This window comes from Coregonus clupeaformis, chromosome 30 (assembly GCF_020615455.1).
Source record: "Coregonus clupeaformis isolate EN_2021a chromosome 30, ASM2061545v1, whole genome shotgun sequence".
In the NCBI taxonomy this organism is placed as follows: domain Eukaryota; kingdom Metazoa; phylum Chordata; class Actinopteri; order Salmoniformes; family Salmonidae; genus Coregonus; species Coregonus clupeaformis.
In genome coordinates this window covers 471,621-492,384 of record NC_059221.1, presented here as the reverse complement: position 1 = coordinate 492,384, position 20,764 = coordinate 471,621, and the positions used below count along the sequence as shown (strand labels likewise).

Below are 20,764 nucleotides of genomic sequence, written 5' to 3'. Positions count from 1 at the left end.
GATGAGAGAGGTCTGTAATTGTCATCATAGGTACACGTCAACTATGACAGACAAATTGAGGAAAAAAAATCAAGAAAATCACATTGTAGGATTTTTTATGAATTTATTTGCAAATTATGGTGGAAAATAAGTATTTGGTCACCTACAAACAAGCAAGATTTCTGGCTCTCACAGACCTGTAACTTCTTCTTTAAGAGGCTCCTCTGTCCTCCACTCGTTACCTGTATTGTCATGTATTAATGGCACCTGTTTGAACTTGTTATCAGTATAAAAGACACCTGTCCACAACCTCAAACAGTCACACTCCAAACTCCACTATGGCCAAGACCAAAGAGCTGTCAAAGGACACCAGAAACAAAATTGTAGACCTGCACCAGGCTGGGAAGACTGAATCTGCAATAGGTAAGCAGCTTGGTTTGAAGAAATCAACTGTGGGAGCAATTATTAGGAAATGGAAGACATACAAGACCACTGATAATCTCCCTCGATCTGGGGCTCCAAGCAAGATCTCACCCCGTGGGGTCAAAATGATCACAAGAACGGTGAGCAAAAATCCCAGAACCACACGGGGGGACCTAGTGAATGACCTGCAGAGAGCTGGGACCAAAGTAACAAAGCCTACCATCAGTAACACACTACGCCGCCAGGGACTGAAATCCTGCAGTGCCAGACGTGTCCCCCTGCTTAAACCAGTACATGTCCAGGCCGGTCTGAAGTTTGCTAGAGTGCATTTGGATGATCAGGAAGAGGATTGGGAGAATGTCATATGGTCAGATGAAACCAAAATATAACTTTTTGGTAAAAACTCAACTCGTCGTGTTTGGAGGACAAAGAATGCTGAGTTGCATCCAAAGAACACCATACCTACTGTGAAGCATGGGGGTGTAAACATCATGCTTTGGGGCTGTTTTTCTGCAAATAATAATATAATAATAATATATGCCATTTAGCAGACGCTTTTATCCAAAGCGACTTACAGTCATGCGTGCATACATTTTTGTGTATAGGGACCAGGACGACTGATCCGTGTAAAGGAAAGAATGAATGGGGCCATGTATCGTGAGATTTTGAGTGAAAACCTCCTTTCATCAGCAAGGGCATTGAAGATGAAATGTGGCTGGGTCTTTCAGCATGACAATGATCCCAAACACACCGCCCGGGCAACGAAGGAGTGGCTTCGTAAGAAGCATTTCAAGGTCCTGGAGTGGCCTAGCCAGTGTCCAGATCTCAACCCCATAGAAAATATTTGGAGGGAGTTGAAAGTCTGTGTTGCCCAGCGACAGCCCCAAAACATCACTGCTCTAGAGGAGATCTGCATGGAGGAATGGGCCAAAATACCAGCAACAGTGTGTGAAAACCTTGTGAAGACTTACAGAAAACGTTTGACCTGTGTCATTGCCAACAAAGGGTATATAACAAAGTAATGAGAAACTTTTGTTATTGACCAAATACTTATTTTCCACCATAATTTGCAAATAAATTCATTTAAAATCCTACAATGTGATTTTCTGTATTTTTCTTTCTCATTTTGTCTGTCATAGTTGACGTGTACCTATGATGAAAATTACAGGCCTCTCTCATCTTTTTAAGTGGGAGAACTTGCACAATTGGTGGCTGACTAAATACTTTTTTTACCCACTGTAGCTAGCAAGCTAGCCATAGTTAGCTTGGGTGCTTGACTGCAGTTGTGTGGTCAGAACGCTTGACTCAAGCCTACTCCTCGGCCAGAGTGTCCAGTGTCCGCTCTGAACTCTCCGAGAGTGAAACTCTCTGAATTTACGAACTAACAATCTGGCAACACTCTGAATTAGCGAATGCCCAGAGCGCACTCTGAGTGCACTCTGGCACTCCAGATTGAATTTACAAACACACCCTATGTCAGACAAATCCTAAAAGTTATATTCCATGTCTCCATCTAGTGAGACGAACAAAGGGTGTATTGGAAAATTCAATCTTGAGTGCGCTCAGAGTGAGCTCAGAGCATTGTCAAATTGTCCATTCCTAAATTCAGAGTGTTTCGCTCTCGGAGTGTTCAGAGCGCACACTGATGCTCTGGCCAAGGAGTAGGGTTGATCCAAGCGTTCTGACCTCACATCTGCAGTCATGCACCCAAGCTAACTGGCTAACGTTGGCTATCTGTGTTCGTAAATTCAATCTGGAGTGCCAAAGTGTACTCTGGGCGTTGGTAAATTCAGGGCATTGTCAGATTGTCAGTTCGTAAGTTCAGAGCGTTTTGCTCTCAGAAAGTTCTGAGCGCACACTGGACGCTCTGGCCGAGGAGTAGGGTTGATTTGAGCGTTCTGACCTCACATCTGCAGTCAAGCACCCAAGCTAACTGGCTAACTTGCTAGCTACTTCCAGACACCTCACTCTGACCATTTTACTCGCCCTAACAGAGCTGATTAGGCTTTGTTCATGTTATCCAGAGCGTTGGTGACTGTAACTGTGCTGCTGGCAACAATTTAATTAAACTTTTTTGCCGACGTTTACTGACACCGGCCACATTCAACAGGTGTTGAGCGTTCGTAAATCCATCAGTTATTCTGCGCTCTGGCACAAGACGAGAGTGCTCTGAAATCGGAGTAGATAGCCGGATTAAATTTACGAACGCACCCTTGGTAGCGCCTTCCAGACACAAATGAGAGAACACCTCACTCTGACCATTTTACTCGCCCTAACAGGGCTGGTTAGGCTTTTTTCGTGTTATCCAGAGCGTTGGTGACTGTAACTGTGCTGCTGGCAACAATTTAATCAACGTTTACTGACACCGGCCATATTCAACGAGTGTTGAGCATTCGTAAAATCATCAGTTATTCTGCGCTCTGGCACACTCAGACGAGAGTGCTCTGAAATCGGTGTAGATTGCCAGAGTGAATTTATGAACGCACCCAAAGGATCACAGTCTGAGATACACTACTTTCATTTGTACATTTATTGATTTATTGCGCTACTGGAAATAGGGTCCTCATGATTGATTACACACACATTAGTTACACTTATCCATTATGTTACAGATCTTTTTGAAAAGGTCAAGATTGTTTAATATAAAGCCTTCATCTTAATGAAAATGTATGTATCATGAAATAAAATCTGCTAAATGAAAGAACGTATTCTGAACCTATAGAAATTGATCCGTTCGGCCAATTCTTCACTGTTTAATGATTCGATATTGATACTTTCCAGCGGCGGCTGGCCGATAGAGGGCGCTAGGGCGCCGCCCCCTTAAATAAAATTATTTAAAAAAATAAAATAAAAAATAAATAAAAATAATAATAATAATAATAAAAACATCAGTATGTCAATATTTGTGTGTTTGAAATATGGAATGCACACAGTAATATGTGTAAGATATGATAGAAAATCATATTCGCAACCTTTCCTCTGCCTGTCAAACGCCTCGTCAGCTCTGGGCGATACAGAAAGTGCCCCGAGGAGGCGGGTCTACGTAGCAGTTAAGCCAATTGCTAATTTAAGATATGAATGTATGACATAAAATGTAGCTAATCAGCGATTTTAATTCGAATCCAAGGAGGGCGATTATTTTATCGCCCTCAAGCTCGCCCCTGATAAAATAAGGACCGGGCTCCAGTGGCGCCATTTTTACTAGACGACAATGGCGAGCGCAAACGTTACTCCTCCAAGACCCAACCCTAACTCGGTGAAATCTCTCCTCCAAGATCCGTTTGAGAGGAGAACTTTGTCAGAGAAAGTTCGGGTGAAAGAGCTGGGCCCAGATCAACCTGACCTCTCAATCAGACAGCAGGCTAGCGAGAAAGGGAAGCAGTATATGCGCGGCTTCTCCCGTAGCTGGTACACCAGGAAGGCTTGGCTAGCTGGGTGCACTGATGCTAATGCTTTATTTTGCTTTCCGTGCTTGCTTTTTAAAACGACGGGGTCAGATTCAGCATGGACAGGTACCGGAGTGAGGGATATGAAGCACCTGTCAGAGAAGGTAAAGAAACATGAGAACACCAGGGCACACATGGACAACTCTGTAAAGCTAGCTGTATTAGGAAGGGTGAACATTGCTACGCAGCTGGATGACGGCCACAGGATTGCGGTGAGGAAACACAATGAGGAGGTGGATAAAAACAGGCACATTCTATCCAAAATTATCGATTGTGTGAAGTTCTGTGGGGCTTTTGAGTTGGCCTTGCGTGGGCACGAGGAGACTGACTCCTCGGACAACCCCGGCATTTTCCGGGGCTTAGTGGATTTTGTTGCCTCCCTCGACAGTGTGCTGGAGGAGCACCTGAAGACAGCTACCATTTTTAAGGGCACGTCAAAGACGATACAGAACGAGCTGTTGGACTGTATGCTGTCAGTGCTTAAGGATTACATCCTGGAGGAAGTAAAGAGTGCTGATTTTATCGCCATTCAAGCTGACGAGACGACTGACGTTTCCACCCACTGCCAGTTGGTGCTTGTGATACGCTACATCGATGCTAAAAGTAACGTCCAAGAGCGTTTTTGAGTTCATTTTGATCGAGAACGCAACCGCCCGACACCATCGCTACAGCGCTGCTGGAGAGGCTCAGCACCATACTCTCACATGGACAAAAGGCCAAACTTATTGCCCAGGCTTACGACGGAGCAAGTGTGATGAGGGGAGCCACCGGCGGAGTGCAGCGTAAAATAGTGGATGTGTACGAAAATGCGCACTACGTCCACTGCTATGCACATCAGCTGAACCTCATCATGCAGCAGGCTACTTCACGCATCCCCAGGATCGGCACTTTCTTTTCCGACCTTGCAGGATTTTCTGCTTTCTTCTCCAGGTCTCCCAAGCGAACCACCGTGCTTGACGAAGTGGTTGCGCATAGACTCCCAGAGCCTCTACAACACGGTGGAACTTCCACAGTCGCGCTGTAAACACTGTGTACGAGTACAGGGATGACCTCCTAACGTGTTTCCAGACCATCAGAGACTCTGGGAACTTTGATGCCCCGACTGTCAGAGAGGCGGGGGGCTTTGTGAGGATGCTCGAAGACGAGGCTTTCTGTTTTTTCCTGGCACTGTTCCACAAGATCATGCCAAATGTGGACATGCTTTTCAGCCAGCTGCAGAAGAGGAACATCGACCCTGTCTTCATTAAAGCACTTGTCCAGAGGTTCACAGACAGCATGCTAACAATCAGGTAAATAACTATATTTACTATTGGCTGATAAAGATGTTGTTAGAAAGATGAATAGTTCACTTACAACAGTTTAAAAGCCTAAATGTGTCTGGTCATCAAAGTGAGTGATTATCATAGAGCCGTCACAATTATATTTGTTTTAGTATTTTAAAAGGAAAGAGAAGACACAATCAGACGTTGATAATAATGCAGGAAAGTACTACACAGTTTGTAATAATTATTCAGGTGTCCACCAGGTCAATTTCTAGAAGAGGCCTAGTTGTTATTGAAGATTAACTTTATTGCTAAGTGCACAGCAGAACAAAATGATGTTGCATCCCTCTCACAAATGTAATAGAAAAAGGCTTTAAAACGTAATAACATCAGTTAATTATGTACATCACAGGTTAAAAGCAGTTACTAGACATAGTTTGTGTGTATATACACACTATCTGTCTGTCTGTCTGTCTGTCTATATATATATATATATATATAAAAGTCACTGGTTGTGTGTTGAGGGGGAATTACAGTGAGTTAAGAAGTCTGATTGCAAGTTATCAAATTAAACTTTATTTTTTGGACCCAGGGCCTCAATTCCCTCTTTGTGTGGGGACAGCGCATCTGACGAGCAGCAACAGCCCATCAAGCGACGGAGGATGCTGGGACCAGGAGAACAACAGAGGTTGGCTATAGAGGTAAGTTGTGATGTAATTGTCAGTGTTTCCCCCTAGAACTTTTTTCAGGCCTGGTAGTATGTAGCCAAAACCCTGAACAATCAGCACCTTGGTAATCATATACTTGAGTTGGACATAGGCATGTGTCAGTCAGGATCACTTGCATCAAAATAGCTTAATTGCAAATTAAAGCTGATGATGTATCTTTTACAGGTATGTGATACCATCCTGAGTCATGCCAAAGAGAGGTTCTCCTTCACCCAGCACCTCATCAGCGCAACACTATTGCACGGAGAGTTGTTCCCACAACACAGTGTGAAGTTCCCCGATACAGCGCTTGAAACAACCGTGGAGGCGTACCCCATGTTGAACAAGGCCAAGCTCAAAACCGAACTGTCCCTCATCTATGAGAACAGTGAGTTCAAGGCTTGTAGTGGTGCAGTGCCCCTGTACCAGTTCTTCATGGAGAACAACCTTCAGAGCACTTTCACAGAGACTGCCAGCCTCCTCAAGATCCTCATCACCACACCCATGACAACTGCTGAGTCAGAAAGGTGCTTCTCTACACTGAAAAGGATCAAGACCTTCCTGAGAAACAGCATGACACAGGATCGCCTGAACGCTCTGGCCATGCTCTCCATGGAGAAGAAACTTGTCAGGGACATTCCTGACTTTAATCAAAGGGTGATTGAGAGGTTTGCCACTCAGAAGGACAGACGGGCAAAATTCCTGTACAAATAAGATGACAGACACACACACACAGAGCAGCTCTGGCCGCATGTTTCTTTGTATATAGTTGACCTTAGCATAAAAAATCCAGTTATATATGGTACTCTAGAAAGTCTTAATAGTGTCTTTGCTAATATTACTGTATATATGTTGTTTTGTATCAATTAATTGTTGCAGTTCTGGAGCACATTAACAATTAGTCACATTTAGTATGATCATAAAATACTGTATGCTATTCTTCCAGTCAAAGGTTTGAGTTCATCCACTTGATATCCATTTCTATATTATACATCCTTTTATACAGTGTAAGATTTCCTATAAACTTTATAATAATTTCATGTTATTGTCCACTTTCCACTCTGTTCTGACAGCATGCCTGTTGCGTTGCCTGTTTACTACCAATGGTGAAAAGTTCACTTTAAATGCAAATGAAAGGCTTGGGTTTGTGTAATATGTTTTTGTGTAAGAATGCCTCAACTTTTTAATATTGGCATTAAATAATTACTGAATGTTTCACTGAGCACTGCTGTCCTGCAGTTTGTGTTAAAATATATCGCGATGGTTACAGGAAAAAAAAAGTATGGCACAGCCCCACCGAGAATATTTTTCACCAGCCGCCACTGATACTTTCTAAATACTTCTATTTTGTGAGAATGCAGTGGAAAAGGAATTACTTCCGGGTTACAGTTCATTCACACGCACACCTTCAACAGCCTGCTTGTATTTCCCCCATTGTTGTTACGTGTTCTCTTTCCTTTTTGGTTTGAAACATGACTTTAAAGGTCTCCCCCCAATAGGCATTTTTGTTGACAAGGGGTTGAATGTCACGGAGTAAGTATAAAGATGTGAATTGGCTTGCTAATTGCATTGCTAGCCTGCTTGCTACCGGTACTCAAAGCTAGTTAGCATAAATTGTTAACTAGCTAGCTAGATTCTCATTGAATTAGCTAGCTGTGTAGCTAAATAGCAGCATATTTGTGTTAGCTTCCTAATTGACGATTTGTCATTTACTTTGAATGTTAACGTTATATAGCTAGGTAACCTTAGCTAGCTACCCCTCTTGATTTATTCCTTTAGCTAACTAGCTAATTTAGTTCGCTAGGTAGACTAATTCGCTCCTCTTTGTTTAACTGAGGAATGCTCAACTCTGTTCTCTCAGCTATATCCGCTTTCGATATAAGAGAACGGAGTTTAGTGTTTCTCAGCTAATCTTTGTTGTCAGTATCACAGATGAGCTCATGTCATGGTGTTTGTATAGCTAAGCATGATAGCTAACTATTCTAGCCATAGCCTAGCCTAACTAGTAGCTGATGGATGCACATCCAGACCAAGTTATGCAACATGTTAATGATGGGACACATGACACACACATCTATTCATGAGCTTTTCTTGTGCCACAGACTCCCTTCTAACTAGATGTTGACCAGTGTCTGCTGCCCACCTAGGCCAGTATGGACGAAGGAACCCTGGAGGCTGCCATCACAGCCTACGGCGCCCAGCTGCAGCAGGTGGAGAGTGCCCTGTTGGCCGGCTTGGACCCGTCGCAGCAGGCTGACCTGCTAAAACTGAAAGAAGACCTCTCTCAGCTTATAGAGCTCACAGAAGCTAGCCTAGTGTCAGTCAAGAAGAGCCGGCTCCTAGCCACTCTCGAAGAGGCTGACGGGTTCCAGTCGCTAGCCACAGGCACACCAGCTAACGGTGGCTTGGACAATGTGTTCGCTGCCTTCTACTCAGAAGTGGGGGAGGTTTCCGGAAGTAGCTCAGACATGAGAGAGAGGGGAGAGGAGGAGGAGGATGATGGCGAGGGAGAGGGAGAGGTAGACGTGCTAAGTGGCACCAAAGTGCGAGCACCCTACCGCACCTCTTGGGGGACTTTGGAGTACCACAATGCAATGGTCGTGGGGACAGAGAGTTGTGACAGGAATGAGGCCCAGGTGAGGGTGCTGTATGTCCATCCCACACAGAAGTCCATGAAGCCCTGCCCATTCTTCCTGGAGGACAAGTGTCGCTTCGCAGACAACTGCAGGTATATTGTTTATTAAGGGTGTGAACGTTTAAACGAAATTGGGATCCTTAACGTTGAGAAAAATCAGAAATCAAATTCAAATCGCAGTGCAGTTATCACAAAACATGTGATAACTATAGCCTAATTAGACAGTAGGCCTGTGAAATGTGATGTAATTTAAATAAAACCAGAGAGGGAGAGGCAAACTTTAGGTTACTTTGGTGAATTTGGGAGACGCGCATATGTCTTGGTAATGTCTTGCACATCACGTTTTTTTCAGCCTGCCCCCTCTCTCTCCCTCGCGCTGGCTCGCCTGGGACTTGTTAATTAGGCCGATTCTGTTGTAAAACATTTCTTAAACGGAATGAAACAGGGAGGGACCTACCTGAATATAAACTCTAGTTTTAGTTGCAAACCGGAACGTTATGTTTTGCAACTGTTTGGACTAATGATTACACCCCTGCTCTTTCTCTTCGCTAATGATGCGAGTGTGTTCAGTCTTTACTCTGTTGCGTGTAGAATATCCTACCCTATTCACTGATGATAGGCCCTGCTTTACTGAAGTTGCGAGACATTGCAAGCCAAGAAATTGAGATAGATGGGTGTAGTGCACTGTTCTGCCTGTTAGCTGACTACACTGTGCCCCTCCCCTCTCTCTCCGCCCCTCCCTCTCTCTCCGTCCATCGCTATGAAAGATACGAGTGTTTGTGTTCTCGGAAGTACGGCAACTAATCCGTTTCCTCCGTTCCAAAAATACTAAATCTTAGAAATCTTGACACTCATCAATTATTTTGTAGTCTACTCTCCACCACTACGTCATCGTCATTAACAATTGGAAAAATGGCAGAAAGGCAAGCTACATCAGCGAAGTCCTGAATGGCAATACTTTAAGAAGTTAAATGAGAAGGAAATGTTAACTTTGAGAGGTAGAATTTAGGTACAGTAATGATAGAACAGGTGCAATGCTTAACCATCTGAAAGGGATGCACCGTGAGACCTAAACTGTTGCTGGCTCAGCGCAGCTGCATTGTTAATTCACATTAAATTCTATAAATGTTTCTTATCGTTTTAATGGAAAACCGATCTATGATCTCACACGGATGTCTTTTTACAGGGTTGGAAGGAAAGCAGAACATATATTTCCTTTGTAACTGATGAAGTAATAACATACTTATTTTGTCAGTCAAATTATACACCCTTATTTTTCCTCAACCTCCACTTGGTTTTCCACTTCATTTTAATTGCCATAAAACGTTTGAGGTGTTGAGCTTTCATGCAGTCTTTTGCGCATTCTTTTCAGTTAAATTGAAACCCTTCGATTACTCTCCCAAATGTTATTTTGCCTGTACTGGCTATGATACGCCGTCTCAGTAAGGACCCTCGTCTGACCACTGTTCTGGTGTTGTAGGTTCTCCCATGGCGAGGTGGTGTATGTGTCAGAGCTCAGAGAGTTCCTGGAGTCAGACCTCACTAACCTTCAAGAGGGCTCCTCCTGCTTGGCCAGGCAAGACGATGGCATCTGGTACTCGGGCAAAATAACAGGTGTGTCACTGACTGTCCATCACCTACAGCAGGGGTACTCAACTGCTATTTGAGGAGGTCCGGTCACACATTTTCTATGTGACAAAGGTCCGGATGGATATTGTCATTTATCGGCGTAGGAACAAGGTAGCATTTGGTGAACAGGTCAGGGTTCCATAGCAGAACAGCAGAAACTGGAGCAGCAGCACGACAAGGTATGATACCTGAGTGACTCAACAAAATCAATGGGGGCCCCCTGGGGGTTGAGGCTCCGGGGCACGTAATCTGGCCATGATAACCACAACATTTACACTGAACAAAAATATAAACGCAATATGCAACAATTTCAACGATTTTACTGAGTTACAGTTCATAAAAGGAAATCAGTCAATTGAAATGAATTCATTAAGCCCTAATCTATGGATTTCACATGACTGGGAATACAGATATGCATCTGTTGGTCACAGATACCTTTAAAAAAAGTAGGGGCGTGGATCAGAAACCAGTGTGACCACCATTTGCCTCGTGCAGCGCGACACATCTCCTTCTCATAGAGTTGATCAGGCTGTTGATTGTGGCCTGTGGAATGTTGTCCCACTCCTCTTCAATGGCTGTACGAAGTTGCTGGATATTGGCGGGAACTGGAACACGCTGACGTACACGTCAATCCAGAGCATCCCAAACGTGCTCAATGGGTGACATCTTTGAGTATGTAGGCCATGGATGAACTGGGACATTTTCAGCTTCCAGGAATTGTGTACAGATCCTTAAGACCTGGGGCCATGCATTATCATGCTGAAACATGAGGTGATGGCGGCGGATGAATGGCACGACAATGGGCCTCAGGATCTCATCACGATATCTCTGTGCATTCAAATTGCTATCGATAAAATGCAATTGTTTGTTGTCCATAGCTTATGCCTGCCCATACCATAACTCCACCGCCACCATGGGTCGCTCTGTTCCCAATGTTGACATCAGCAAACCGCTCGCCCACACAACGCCATACACGCTGTCTGCCATCTGCCTGGTACAGTTGAAACCGGGATTAATCCACGAAGAACACACTTCTCCAGCGTGCTAGTGGCCATTGAAGGTGAGCATTTGCCCACAGAAGTAGGTTACAACGCCGAACTGCAGTCAGGTCAAGACCCTGGCGAGGATGAGCACACAGATTACCTTCCCTGAGACGGTTTCTGACAGTTTATGTCAAAGTTTTTATTTGATAAGTGGCCGAACGGAAGCCACTCCTGAGAAAAAGGCACATGACAGCATGACTGGAGTTTGCAAAAAGGCAAACTCGAGCATAAGGCAAACGATTCTGTGGTCAGATGAGACAAAAATGTATGTCTTTGGCCTGAATGCAAAGCGCTATGTCTGTAGAAAACCAAGCACAGCTCATCACCCATCTAACACCATCCCTACCGTGAAGCATGGTGGTGGCAGCATCATGCTATAAGGATGCTTTTCAGCGGCAGGGACTGGGAGACTGGTGAGGATAGAGGGAACAATGAATGGAGCCAAATACAGGCAAATCCTTGATGAGCACCTGCTTCAGAGTACAAACGCCCTTAGACTGGGGTGAAGTTTTACATTCCAACAGGATAATGACCACAAGCATACAGCCAAAGCAACGCTGGTATGGCTTCAGAACCAGAATTTGAAAGTCCTTGAGTGGCCCAGCCAAAGCCCAGACTTGAATCCCATTGAACATTTGTGGAAAGACTTGACCCATGACTGCATGGCCAGGCACGACTCCAACACCATCATTAAGTTTGCCGACGACACAACAGTGGTAGGCCTGATCACCAACAACGATGAGACCGCCTATAGGTGAGGAGGTCAGAGACCAGGATAACAACTTCTCCCTCAACGTGATCAAGACAAAGGAGATGATTGTGGACTACAGGGAAAAAAGAGGACTGAGCATGCACCCATTCTCATCGACAGGGCTGTGTTGGAACGGGTTGAGAGCTTCAAGTTCCTTGGTGTCCACATCACCAACAAACTATCTTGGTCCAAACACACCAAGACAGTCGTGAAGAGGGCACAACAAAGCCTATTCCCCCTCAGGAGACTGAAAATATTTTTTATGGAATATCTACATAGGCGTACAGAGGCCCATTATCAGCAACCATCAGTCCTGTGTTCCAATGGCACGTTGTGTTTGCTAATCCAAGTTTATCATTTTAAAAGGCTAATTAATCATTAGAAAACCATTTAGCAATTATCTTAGCACAGCTGAAAACTGTTGTGCTGATTTTAAAGAAGCAATAAAACTGGCCTTCTTGAGACTAGTTGAGTATCTGGAGCATCAGCAATTGTGGGTTCGATTACAGAATCATAATGGCCAGAAACAAAGAACTGTCTTCTGAAACTCGTCAGTCTATTCTTGTTCTGAGAAATGAAGGCTATTCCATGTGAGAAATTGCCAAGAAACTGAAGATCTCGTACAACGCTGTGTACTACTCCCTTCACAGAACAGCGCAAACTGGCTCAAACCAGTATAGAAAGAGTGGGAGGCCCCGGTGCACAACTGAGCAAGAGGACAAATACATTCAAGTGTCTAGTTTGAGAAACAGACGCCTCACAGGTCCTCAACTGGCAGCTTCATTAAATAGTACCCGCAAAACACCAGTCTCAACGTCAACAGTGAAGAGGCGACTCTGGGATGCTGACCTTCTAGGCAGTGTTGTAAAGAAAAAGCCATATCTCAGACTGGCCAATAAAAATAAAAGATTAAGATGGGCAAAAGAACACAGATACTGGACAGAGGAAGATTGGAAAAAAGTGTTATGGACAGATGAATCGAAGTTTGAGGTGTTCGGATCACAAAGAAGAACATTTGTGAGACGCAGACCAAATAAAAAGATACTGGAGGAGTGCTTGATGCCACCTGTCAAGCATGGTGGAGGCAATGTGATGGTCAGGGGGTGCTTTGGTGGTGGTAAAGTGGGAGATTTGTACAGGGTAAAAGGGATCTTGAAGAAGGAAGGCTATCACTCCATTTTGCAACACCATGCCATACCCTGTGGACGGCACTTGATTGTAGCCAATTTCCTCCTACAACAGGACAATGACCCAAAGCACAGCTCCAAACTATGCAATAACTATTTAGGGAATAAGCAGTCAGCTGGTATTCTGTCTATAATGGAGTGGCCAGCACAGTCACCGGATCTCAACCCTATTGAGCTGTTGTGGGAGCAGCTTGACCCTATGGTACGTAAGAAGCCAATCCAACTTGTGGGAGGTGCTTCAGGAAGCATGGGGTGAAATCTCTTCAGATTACCTCAACAAATTGACAACTAGAATGCCAAAGGTCTGCAAGGCTGTAATTGCTGCAAATGGAGGATTCTTTGATGAAAGCAAAGTTTGAAGGACACAATTATTATTTCTATTAAAAATCATTATTTCTAATCTTGTCAATGACTACATTTCCTATGCATTTTGCTACATTTCCTATTCAAACTCATTTCATGTATGTTTTCATGGAAAACAAGGAAAATTCTAAGTGACCCCAAACTTTTGAACGGTAGTGTATATAAATGAGACATTTCTGTATTTCATTTTGAATAAATTTGTTAACATAAAAAAAAAAATGTTTTCACTTTGTCATCATGGGGTATTGTGTGTAGATGGGTGAGAAATCAATTGAACCTGTTGAGTATGGCTGACCTACCATAACAGCATAACAAGCATTGTCGTTCTCAAACCCATTCAATCTCACCCAATTTACCCACTACTAGAGATGTAGCCTATTGAGTCCCGAATTGGTTAGATCATGTTGGGTGTCATGTCAATGTTTTGTAGTAGACAAGATTAACATCTGGTCAGCTCAGAATACTGTGTTCCACTAACCAAGGTGATTGAAATGCTCTCCTCTGTCTGAGTAGACATCGACAGTGATTTCTACACGGTGAAGTTCGACTCGGCCTTGCTGAAGAACGTCATGGTGGAGGCTGACGGGGTCATCCCACCGTTGAGAGAAGATGACCTGCCCTCCTGCTCTGACTCGGAGGACGATGACAATGGAGATGGCGAAGCAGCGTTCGCCAGAGGTAGGTACCTCTTTCAACAATGTGTAGACCATATACACTGAACAAAAATATAAACGCAACATGCAACAATTTCAAAGATTTTACTGAGTTACAGTTCATATAAGGAAATTGAAATAAATTATTTGGGCCCTAGTCTATGGATTTCACATGACTGGGAATAGTGATATGCATCTGTTGGTCACAGATACCTTTAAAAAAAAGGTAGTGGCGTGGATCAGATAACCAGTCAGTATCTGGTGTGACCACCATTTGCCTCATGCAGCGTGACACATTTCCTTCGCATAGAGTTGATCAGGCTGTTGATTGTGGAATGTTGTCCCACTCCTATTCAATGGCTGTGCGAAGTTACTGGATATTGGCGGGATCAGAGCATCCCAAACACGGTCAATGGGTGTCATGTCTGATGAGAATGCAGGCCACGAAAGAACTGGGACATTGAGCTTCCCTGAGACGGTTTCTGACAGTGTGCAGAAATGTTTAGGTTGTGCAAACCCACAGTTTCATCAGCTGTCTAGGTGAATGGTCTCAGATGATCCCTCAGTTGAAGAAGCCAGATGTGGAGGTCCTTGTCCGGCGTGGTTACACTAGGTCTGCATTTGTTACTAATGGAGCTGGAGGGGGTGGCTGCCGTTTTACGGGCTCCTAACCACTCCTGCTATTCTGTGTTTTTTATACATCATGTTTCTGCCACTGTCTCTATGACTGGAAAGAGCTTCTGGACATCAGAACAGTGATTACTCACCTCGGACTGGACAAATATTTTTTCTTTAACGAATCAGAGGCAAACGATTTATGGCTCCTCCCGGACCAGGCCCAAATCCCCATCATTCGCATGAAGAGGAGACGCCGATACAGGGGGGCGCAGATCGGGGTGCTTGGTGAGAATCGGGGTGCTTGGTGAGAATTCGTCAGCGAGTGGATAATCTACCTTTACAATCCATGCTACTGACGAACGTGCAGTCACTGTAGAGTAAACTGGGTGAGCTCCGTTTGAGACTATCCTACCAACAGGACATTAAAAACTGTAATATCTTATGTTTCACCGAGTCGTGGCTGAACGAGGACTTGGATAGTATACAGTTGGCTGGGTTTTCCGTGCATCGGCAAGACAGAACAGCAACCTCTGGTAAGACGAGGGGTGGTGGTCTGTGTCTATTTGTCAACAACAGCTGGTGTGCAATCTAATATTAAGGAAGTCTCTAGGTTTTTCTCGCCTGAGGTGGAGTACCTGATGATAAGCTGTAGACCACACTATTTACCAAGAGAGTTTTCATCGTAGCTGTCTATTTACCACCACAAACCGATGCAGGCTCTAAGACCTCACTCAACGAGCTGTTTAAGACCATAAGCAAACAAGAGAATGCTCACCCAGAAGCGGCGCTCCTAATGGCAGGGGACTTTAATGCAGGAAAACTTTAATCCATTTTACCTCATTTCTACCAGCATGTCACGTGCAAACAGAGGGGGGGAAAAAACTCTATACCACCTTTACTCCACACACAGAGACGCGTACAAAGCTTTCCCTCGCCCTCCATTTGGCAAATCTGACCATAATTATATCCTCCTGAATCCTGCTTACAAGCAAAAACGTGGTCTGATGCTCAGTTACAGTGCTGTTTTGCTAGCACAGACTGGAATATTTTCCGGGATTCATCCGATGGCATTGAGGAGTATACCACATCAGTCAATAAGTGCATCGATGACGTCGTCCCCACAGTGACCGTACGTACATACTGTATCCCAACCAGAAGCCATGGTTTACAGGCAAGATCCGCACTGAGCTAAAGGCTAGAGCTGCCGCTTTCAAGGAGCGGGACACTAATCCGGACGCTTATAAGAAATCCCGCTACGCCCTCCGAACCATCAAACAGGCAAAGCATCAATACAGGACTAAAATTGAATCCTACTACACCGGCTCTGACACTTGTCGGATGTGGCAGGGCTTGCAAAGGGAAACCCAGCCGGAGCTGCCCAGTGACTCAAGCCTACCAGACGAGCTAAATGCCTTCTATGCTCGCTTCGGCGTAAGCAACACTGAACCATGCATGAGAGCACCAGCTGTTCCGGACAGCTGTGTGATCATGCTCTCCGTAGCCGATGTGAGTAAGACCTTTAAACAAGTTAATATTCACAAGACAGATTACCAGGACGCGTACTCAGAGCATCCGCTGACCAACTGGCAAGTGTCTTTACTGACATTTTCAACTTCTCCCTGTAGGTATCGCCCTGTAATACCTACATGTTTCAAACAGACCACAATAGTTCCTGTGCCGAAGAACGCCAAGATAACCTGCCTAAATGACTACCGCCCTGTAGCGCTCACGTCTGTAGCCATGAAGTGCTTTGGAAGGCTGGTCATGGCTCACATCAACACCATCATCCCAGAAACCCTAGACCCACTACAATTCGCATACCGCCCCAACAGGTCCACAGATGATGCAATCTCTATTGCACTCCACACTGCCCTTTCCCGCCTGGACAAATGGAACACCTACATGAGAATACTGTTCGTTGACTACAGCTCAGCGCTCAACACCCTAGTGCCCTCAACACACATCACTAAGCTAAGGACCCTGGGACTAAACATCTCCCTCTGCAACTGGATCCTGGACTTCCTTACGAGCCACCCCCAGGTGGTAAGGGTAGGCAATAACACATCTTCCACCGTGATCCTCAACACGGGTTCCCCTCAGGGGTGCGTGCTTAGTCCACTCCTATACTCCCTGTTCACCCACGACTGTGTGGCCATGCACAACTCCAACACCATTAAGTTTGCCGACGACACAACGGTTGTAGGCCTGAGAAGGTCTGATCACCAACAAAGATGAGACAGGCAACAGGTTAGAGACCTGGCAGTGTGGTGCCAGGACAACAACCTCTCCCTCAACGTGAGCAAGACAAAAGAGCTGATAGTGGACTACAGGAAAATGGGGGGCCGAGCAGCGGGTCGAGAGCTTCAAGTTCCTTGGCGTCCACATCACTAACAAACTATCATGGTCCAAACACACCGACAGTCGTGAAGAGGGCACGACAACGTCTATTCCCCCTCAGGAGACTGAAAAGATTTGACATGGGTCCTCAGATCCTCAAAAAGTTATACAGCTGCACCATCGAGAGCATCCTCACTGGTTGCATCACCGCTCGGTATGGCAACTGCTCGGCATCCGACTGCAAGGCGCTACAGAGGGTAGTGCGTACGGCATAAGGTTTTGGTGTGTAAGGAACATTTCTGGGATCTTTTATTTCAGCTCATGAAACATGAGACCAACACTTTACATGTTGCGTTTTATATTTTTGTTCAGTATAAATAGATTCCAGATTCTATTTCTATGGTGTAGACCCAGCTTTATGTCTGAGGGTTTCCATGTAATGTTATGCAGCCACATTAAAGACATTGTGTTATGGGCGATTCTACCCCAGCATGGCCAGACATTATTTTGGGTATAACAGATTGTTTTGGCAATTCTCACATAAAAACTATGTTGGGAGGAAGGTTGTTTTAACACATTTTTACATTTGTCAAATCAAATATTTTTTGAAAATCATGATGAAAGTGTCCATTTTAGGCCCTTTTGAGAGCTATGCATGCCCCCCTCTCATTATACTCCAAGGTGTTTCTATCGTGTACGGTTCACGGATCATAAAAATGGCCTAAAATGGCCACTTTCATCATGATTTTCAAAAAATTCTTTGATTTAAAATGTCAAAAGCATATTAAACATCCTTCCTCTCAATTCAGTTTCTCTAAGAAACAATCTGAGATACCAATATTTTGGGGCATGCTGACATGGAATCACCCTTATGTAGAAATAGAGGATGTTATTGATTGATTCAATTGGGAAGTAAATTACAAATGTTTTTCCTTTCGCTCTAACCACAAACATTAATGGATAACATGAAACCTACTTGCACAGTAACTTGGCAGAACGTTTCTTTGTACAGATGCCCTGCATGTAGCTAAAGTATTTAGTTTGTCTTCTCATTGACCCGTCAGTTTTGACCCAAGAGGAGGATTGGGCACCGTCGAGAAGTTCTTCTGCCTTTGGTGGCTGGGAGGCACACACACGAGGCATAGGCTCCAAGCTCATGCTCAAAATGGGATATGAATATGGGAAAGGTAAGCATAAGTGATTATCAGTCAACAATCATGGAGACAATGCAGGTAAGTTGTATGCAGTAATACTGTAAAACACAATGTAATGAAAAATGTTGGTCTACTCTAAAATCAAATGCATATTGCCTTGTGGTACATATTTGCTGTTGAATAAAATTGTAAATTAAAATGGTAGTTCACAATCAAGGATTAGTGAAACACTCACTCACCGGCTGGCACATAGGTGCAGCAACAGTCTCCACTTCTGTCAGTCTCGGGGTATCTTCTTCACCGTGCCCCAGCTCTGCTGATGTTGTTGGAGCTCAGTCTTGATTGTTCTCTGCAATGTTGTCTTGGGCCTCCCCCTTTTACGTCTGTCCTTAGATTTGTGAAATTTGTGGATTAGTAAAAGCAATGTCCCATAAAACTTGTACACTAAGTTTAAAGCAATTTAACTGTGGTCATTTCATAGTAGATGCATCTGTGCCCAACAGGTCTGGGTAAAACGTCAGAGGGTCGGGTGGAGCCAGTGCTGGCGGTGGTCCTGCCCAAAGGTAAATCTCTGGACCAGTGTGCTGAGCTCACTGGGAGGAAGACACAGAGCAAAGTGGCCAAAGGCAAAGATGGGGAGCAGGTGAGCCGCAATAAGAGAAAAAGAAAAGCTCGAGCAGGCAACACTGGTGGGTGCCACAACGTCTTTGACTTCCTGAACCGCAAGCTGGGGAATGGGGACGCCAACCCTGAGGCAGGAGGCACTGGTGGCCCCCCTCCCCCACATACTCCATCATCTCAAGGGGCCGGAGTGGAGGCTTACAAGGGGGGGAAGAGCACCAAGAGAAACCTGAACGTGAAGCTGTTCCAGGCGGCGGAGAGGGTGGCCCAGACGGAGAGGGAGATCCAGAAAATCACAGAGTCCCTGAGCCGACGGACTGGGAGGTAAGGAAAGGAGGGACCCTGGGAACTCACCTCGCCTCTCACATCATAAGATGGATGCCCAACAGCCATACAGGAGCATTTCACCGGGCATCAGATGTGAATGGCAGTATAGTTGTTAAACAATGTCGTCTTAACTCATGTCAATGATAGTTTGATCTTTGCTGGCTAGAGATGGGTATAGGATTTGCAGCAAATCACAAATATAGTAAGTCCCTATTCTCCCAATGCAGCCTCTCCCTCTCTTAGACCTCTATTGAATCTCCTCCAGAATTTCTTCTTCTGTAGCGACTCTGCTTCTGTAGATGTACCTCTATAGTGTAAGTCTCTGTAAAGCAACTCCTCCCCATGTCTAAGTAGTTCTTATTAAACCACTGTTCCCTCTGTGTCCCCACAGGGATTCTTCCATGGTGACTCACCTGGAAGAGAAGCTGTCTGCAGCCCGCAGCCTGCTGGTCCAGCAGAAGGCCCAGGAGCTCTCAGCCCAGAGGGAAAACAGGAAGGCTGACACTCACAAGAAAATGACAGAGTTTTGACCACACGGTCCTCCAGCGGTCAGAACACACAAACAATTTTAGTCACCTGAGAGAGGTGCCTGTTAAGCTTATTTAATCCATTTGACTCAAAAGACTTTGGCTGTTTTAAGGCCTCTGGTTGTTGGGCTTTACCTTTTTTTTTTTGTAGTTAACTGGCTACATGCGTGAGTTCTTTCTGTTTATGAAATGGCGACGTTAAGTTGCTGATGACCCTCTTGTTTTTAAAGGATGAGCCATGACACACTTGGATTAACTGTTGATCATGGATGAGACAGCTACATATATGTGGATATGACAGATTTTGATTTGAGGTCCATCATTCTCTTATGTCGTTTTTCAATTTCCACCAATGTAACTAACCCTTTTCTTATGTTATATAGTTTGGAATGGACAGCTTTCTTTTAAAAAATAATTATTTTGCCAATGTTTTCAGAACTCACTGTACATTTCCATTATTTGTAAATATAAACCTCATGCACAACAAAACCTAAGTGTGATATTAAAAAAAGTATCCCAAGAAACACTTTTCATATTTGTTATTCTTAAGGATGCTTTGACAGGTTTTGTCAGAAGAAAGGTGAATTATTTTGAACAGATGTGACTGCCAGCTTTGGTGATGTCTCGCCCACATCAAATTAGATTTTTGACTGACTTGGGGATTGAAACCTTGGGAGTTCAGAGACCTTTTGAGATTTATGAAGTGAAGCCCATCCCTTCCCCCCGCATCCTCTCTCATACTCGGCTTCTAGCTACTGCCATTGTCTCTTTTTATTAAATAATGAAATTGGAGAATTGTTTTTTTCTCCCTATATGGCAGTGTTTGAAAAGATCAAAACCGTAATGGATCATGGGTAAATTGTGACTGACTGATCTACAAATAATAATGAGTAGTTATTTATGATGTAAGGTTCTTTGTATATTGAGTTACAGTTCATATAAGGAAAACAGGCAATTGAAATAAATTATTTGGGCCCTAATCTATGTATTTCACATGACTGGGAATACAGATATGCATCTGTTGGTCACAGATACCTTTAAAAAAAGGTAGGGCCGTGGATCAGAAAACCAGTCAGTATCTGGTGTGACCACCATTTGACAG

General features: G+C 44.3%; 1 protein-coding gene across 1 annotated transcript; it reads left to right on the top strand.

The window, feature by feature from the left end:
* Positions 1–7,211: 7,211 nt before the first annotated feature.
* LOC121545973 (zinc finger CCCH-type with G patch domain-containing protein) lies at positions 7,212–20,186 on the top strand. Its single transcript, XM_041856930.2, has 7 exons — positions 7,212–7,350; positions 7,920–8,545; positions 9,933–10,066; positions 13,939–14,103; positions 18,098–18,220; positions 18,691–19,132; positions 19,527–20,186. Exons 2-7 carry the CDS (start codon positions 7,971–7,973, stop codon positions 19,663–19,665), a joined length of 1,578 nt encoding a protein of 525 aa, XP_041712864.2. The 5' UTR covers positions 7,212–7,350; positions 7,920–7,970; the 3' UTR covers positions 19,666–20,186.
* The last annotated feature ends 578 nt before the right edge of the window (positions 20,187–20,764 follow it).